Raw genomic sequence first — 5,712 nt, 5'->3', positions numbered from 1 at the left:
TATTTGCACACCTATGCTTCAGTACGCAGCAAAAGACAATCTTACACGGAAGCCCGTTGGAAAACACAAATTATTAGGAGTGAAAGCATTTCCTTACAAACTGCAGCTGTAGTTTGTGGAAAACACAAAGGCTGAATGTATTGAACCTGTGACCCCCTGATCCCAACACCAAGGCTCTATCCACTGCGCCACACACCTCCTATATTACATGGAAGCAAACTTGTCGCACCGGTTTAGTTTATGCTTATCTTTCTCTGAGAGACCAATCAATGACGTGAGTGAAACTGATTGTCCCTGGCATCACCACGTAAACAGCCTGAATGCATTTCAGCTGATTCAACTGCAAAGTGTGGAGGTGCCTGCACACAGTTGAGAAATGTGTTACTTACAATACCATCTGCATTGCAAAAAACACTTTCTTTCATTGTCTTAAACCCAAACCAATAACAAACTGGATTAAACTGATACATGTGGGACATGTTTATTTTTGAAATAAAGCCCTCGAGTAAAGTTCCCTTGGGATGTTATGGTATCTACTGTAATCCAGAAAAACAGGTAAATCTTATCCAATTATGTATTCATGAATGTAATGATATAACACTCTGAAAAGGGCAATTTTCTTTTTTAATTTTTTCTGTAAACTTTTTTCTTGAAACACATTTAGCTGATTGTATCAATCAATCAAATAATTAAAAAGTGTTTGCATAAGTCAGGCTTCAAACTTACCTAACCATAACACGTTATCTTTGCTCTTGTTATTTGTAGTACTTTTCAGTTTATCACAACCAACAAGATGCACAGATGCTCTTATCTATGTCTTATCTGTCTTTGTAGAAATGTTGGCGGAAGTGAGGAAATGTAAAAGGATAATTAGGGAGAAGGAGACACTACACACACTCTCTGTCTTAACACTAATCAAGAAGCACATGATAAAACATCACAAGATTTCCTCCACCCATACAGTAGTGTTTTTTGTGTGTGTGTGTGTGTGTGTGTGTGTGTGTGTGTGTGTGTGTGTGTGTGTGTGTGTGTGTGTGTGTGTGTGTGTGTGTGTGTGTGTGTGTGTGTGTGTGTGTGTGTGTGTGTGTGTGTGTGTGTGTGTGTGTGTGTGTGTGTGTGTGTGTGTGTGTGTGTGTGGGTGTGGGCATGTGCGTGTGCGTGTGTGTGTGTGTGTGTGTGTGTGTGTGTGTGTGTGTGTGTGTGTGTGTGTGTGTGTGTGTGTGTGTGTGTGTGTGTGTGTGTGTGTGTGTGTGTGTGTGTGTGCGCGTGTGCGTGTGCGTGTGTGTGTCATGTGGTCATTTTCATGCGAAGCTATGTGCCTAGAAGACCCTTCCTTCTAGACAAGAACCCTTTATTTGAGAGTTCATCTCAGGGATATATTGTTTGAATTAACACTTAATGATCTGTTTATAATTGTGAAATGCAACACAACAGCTCTTCTGTTCTGCTCTTGAATAGAGTAGTATACAAGGCTACCAGCTGCCTAATCAAGTGATTTATAAGATAATCTTAATAAAAAAAAGAAGAAACTCTCAAAGTTTTGACTTAAAGTGTTCAGTTCTCTCTCTTCCTCTCTCTATCTTCCTTGTGTGTAGTCAGGCCTTTATCAAGTAGAGGCTTCTAATTCCTGAAGTCAAATCCTCTTAGGATCTATGCTCTATTTCTGTTGGGTCTATAGGGACTTCTTTGAAATCTTCATTAGACCAAGCTCATTGGCTGGATCAGACACACGCATGCACACAATAACGCACACCATCCACTAAGAGATATCTCAGTGATCGAGTGAGGACCAGTGCAAAGTTAACTACTGACACAAAGGGAGGACTTCACTGTGACGGTTGAAGGTAAGAAAAACTCAATTTACAACTCTTATTTCTGAAAAATTGTAAAGTGGATTGATCTAGAACTAAATATTGAAATGTGTTAATATGTGATTGGTTTTTCGGTCTATATGTTTTTACAAACATAAAATGTATTGATTTGAGATTGAGTTTAGGGGTCGTCTTGAGTTTTTATGGTCATTATTTGCCAAGTACAGTGTAACAACACTAGGTTTTAAAAAGGTTTTAACCACATTAGTTTATTTTTTCATTTCAAAGTCAATCCTTTTGCACAGAATGAGAACAGAAGATTATTTCTTCGTTAGTGAATAGTCATGGGTCTACTTGAAAGTCAGCTGTTATAAAAGAGTTTATTGTGCAACTCTTGCACACACACATACATTCATAAGTTCAAACCATTATATGGGACTTCATTTGCTCATGTCAATCTCGGCAAATCGATTACACCGGATTTGGGGATTGTAAAGATGGCCACAAAGATCACCTGGCCAGATCAGCACCGTGACTGCATGCAGGGAGAATGAAGCTAATGGGAACGCTGTGGATCGGTCCTTTTATCCAATTAGATATTAGCTCTGCATACGTCACAAACAACTGGTCCAAACTAACCTCATTACAAAGCAGTGTAGGACCCAGAGTGACTAGTTTTAAATCTTTAGCAGTTATTGCAAATTCAAAGTTATGCAAATGTACATAATTATAAGTATTCATTATACTAATCCGATATAATAGGATCCTATATTTTATTTATTTTCAATAATCTTTTTTTCTGCAATGTAGAAACAAATTCTCTTAAAGTTTTACATACACACAAACATATTATTTGAATTAAATTAGTACATTGTTGTTTTTGTTGTTGTTGTTGTTGTCATCGTTGTTGTTCCAGGTTTCTTTATTGCCAATTAAATGTTTTCCAACTTCATACAGTGTCCCTAAGGGGCTTAAAGCGAGCAGGAGACAGATTTGTTGCAGCTCAGTAATCCTCTTAGACTGCACTCATTTTTAATTAAATATCATGGCACTCACTTTGTCACATTGCAATTTAAGTCAGTAGAAAAACAATAGCCTTATGGAGAACAATTATTGATGCAGGCTATTAAACTTAAATTAAAATAATTATTCATCCAAACATCCAAATCATGTATAAACTAACCACATCATATGAATTACCTCCTGTTGTCTGATTCTCAAGTTTTTATCTTACAGCTAACTCACCAGAAAAATGTCGGACAGACTGCTTGAAATGGAAGATTTCGCAACCAAAACAGGTGAGTGGAAGCAGTGTTTTCAAACATAAGCCTGTGGATATTTTTAGAACTTGGTGACCTCTCTTTGTGCTTATCTGCCGGGGGAATGGTTCTCGTCAAACCATGTATCTAAGTACAAGATAAGATAAGATAAGATGGACCTTTATTAATACCCGTGGGGAAATTCAGTAATAACCAATGTGTCTTTGCAAAAACAAAGTTCATTAATTGATCATTAAGAAGCTTTCACTCGAAACAACCTTACAGACAGAAGGTCATACGCAATGACTACTGAGCAATTGACTCTAAACACCTGACAGGAAGACCAAAGCAGACTACAGACCTGTAGAGCTTTGACAGTTTAACCACAGCTCTAATCTTCTTTTTGTTACGCAACGGTGGAGCAATAGTGCACTACATCTGAGATGACACTTTAATCCCAAAATTGAAGCACCATACCCAACAATGACTCATGACTCAAATGTTATCTGCACCAAGTCTTTGTACAGATGAATGAACCAGTTATCCAGCTGGAAATCCCACATACTATTCATGATGTGGGCCTTGAGAGTTAAGTGGATTATTTTTATATAGGAAGTTCCTTCTGATTGAATTGTGTCTGCTTCGAAAACATTTCTCCATTAGCCAATTTATTGACTGTTAAACTGAATAATTACAGTCATTTATTTTTAGAAATTCATTCAGAAATAAGTATGTTTTAAGAAATAATTTAAAACATGCAATAGACTCTTTCATAACTAACAACAAAATGTAATGTGTCTTCTCCAAAGGTCCTAAAGGAGTCATCAATGACTGGAGGAGGTTTAAGTTGGAAAGTATGGACCAGGAAAACTTGCCGCCTGCAAAAAAGGAACTGCTGAGACAAATGTCAACCCCAGGCAAGCCAAATGAAGACGGCAGATCAGCCCTAAACCGCAAGGTACAACCAGACAAACGAGAGAAGGCAGACTTTTACTTTGCTTTTGGTTATGATCTTTGGATGCTGTGGATACAGCTACAATTGTGTGCATTGGTTCAGATTTATGGCAAAAATAGTCTTGAAAGCTTCTTAGTGTTTATTTTGAAAACGCCAGCCAACATAATGTAATATAATACATGTAATTGTGATAACAAATGTAGCCAATATCAATTCTAACACTTTTCCCCCTTTTTTTTCAGATGAGTGTCCAAGAGTACGAGTTGCTTAAGGAGGAGGATGAGGGATGTTTAAAGAAATACAGGAAACGCTGCATGCAGGAGATGCATGATAAACTCAGCTTTGGGCCTCGGTTTGAAGGTGTGCATGAGTTGGACAGTGGAGAGGCCTTTCTTGAAGTCATCGAGAAGGAGCATTACAGCACAGTGGTGGTGGTCCACATCTATAAGGTTGGAGTCAAAGGATGTGAGGAGCTCAACAACTGCCTTGACTGCCTGGCACTTGAATACCCCAGTGTAAAGTTCTGCAGGATTGATGCTGTCTCCTCCGGCGCAGCCGAGCGATTCTCAGATGAGGTTTTGCCTACACTGCTGGTGTACAAAGCTGGAGACCTACTAGGGAACTTCCTGGCCTGCACACAGCACCTCACCGGGGAGTTCTTCGCCACTGATGTGGAAGCTTTCCTCAACAGCTATGGCCTGCTGCCAGAGAAAGAGCTGGCTGGTGTGGAAGATGAAGAGGAAAATGATGTAGAATAAACACAGAGTTTGGCTGCTGAAGAAGAAAGAAAGGTTTTTGGAGGGTTGGATGGAGAGCAACAAAAGACAATATGTTATTGTTAAAGTTATTCTTCTGGGCCATGGCAAATGAACAAGACATTTTTATTAGATCAGTATTGTTTGAGGATTGTTAAATAATGTAACATCCAGTTGGTGAAAGAACCCTGATGTCCAAGATACGGGTGCTCTCAATCATGTTGTAACTATAGACACTTATGCATGCTGTATTAACATGTACAAATGTATTAATTTAAGTACTTTTTTTGTAGCACTTTTTTGGTTTGATCTGTACACCAGTTATTTATATATCCAGGGTTTGTACAAAGTGACATCTTCAGATGTGATACAATATTTAAACATATATACTTGTGGTATTTTGCCAAGATTTAAAAAATAACTATGCAGGGCTAAATAGGACAGGGATTTTTTAATAGGCAAAGGCACTCTGAATGTGAACATGTCTTTGTGTTAACATGTCTTCCAGGTGTATATTGTTTTCTGGAATAAACATGAATAAAACTCTGATTTACCATCATCAGTGAGGAGTTTGCACATGAATGTATCTTACTTTATTACTGTATTATATACATATGAAATATGACTTGGCACTTGTCAATATCATCTTTGTCATATTGGATTTTGCTAACGATTTGGGTACCTTACTAAACTGTGTTCCGTAATATTTGAAACATAGCCCAATGTACAGTATGTGTTGTCAAGAATAAAAACATTAACAAAATTACATAAAATTGTAAAGTTTTGCTTTGTACATGTTTGATTTATGATACTGGCAACTTCATAGTGACTGAAAGAGATTAGGAAGTGTCATTTTTAAACTTGCACTGGATAAACAAACTAAACTACTCAGAATAGGGCTCAATCATCTAACTGCTCCAGGAGGGGGTCCT

The 5,712-nt window shown here is 37.9% G+C and overlaps 1 protein-coding gene across 1 annotated transcript; it reads left to right on the top strand.

Moving 5' to 3' along the window:
• The first annotated feature begins 3,061 nt into the window (after positions 1 to 3,061).
• Positions 3,062 to 4,783, top strand: pdcb (phosducin b). The gene is made up of 3 exons (XM_034080800.1): positions 3,062 to 3,109; positions 3,880 to 4,028; positions 4,268 to 4,783. The coding sequence occupies exons 1-3, from the start codon at positions 3,064 to 3,066 to the stop codon at positions 4,781 to 4,783; spliced, it is 711 nt and encodes a 236-aa protein (XP_033936691.1). The 5' UTR covers positions 3,062 to 3,063.
• Positions 4,784 to 5,712: the final 929 nt, after the last annotated feature.

This window comes from Pseudochaenichthys georgianus, chromosome 4 (genome assembly GCF_902827115.2).
Source record: "Pseudochaenichthys georgianus chromosome 4, fPseGeo1.2, whole genome shotgun sequence".
Classification (NCBI taxonomy): Eukaryota; Metazoa; Chordata; class Actinopteri; order Perciformes; family Channichthyidae; genus Pseudochaenichthys; species Pseudochaenichthys georgianus.
Note: the sequence above shows the minus strand (reverse complement) of the source record. Positions and strands in the feature narration are given on the sequence as shown.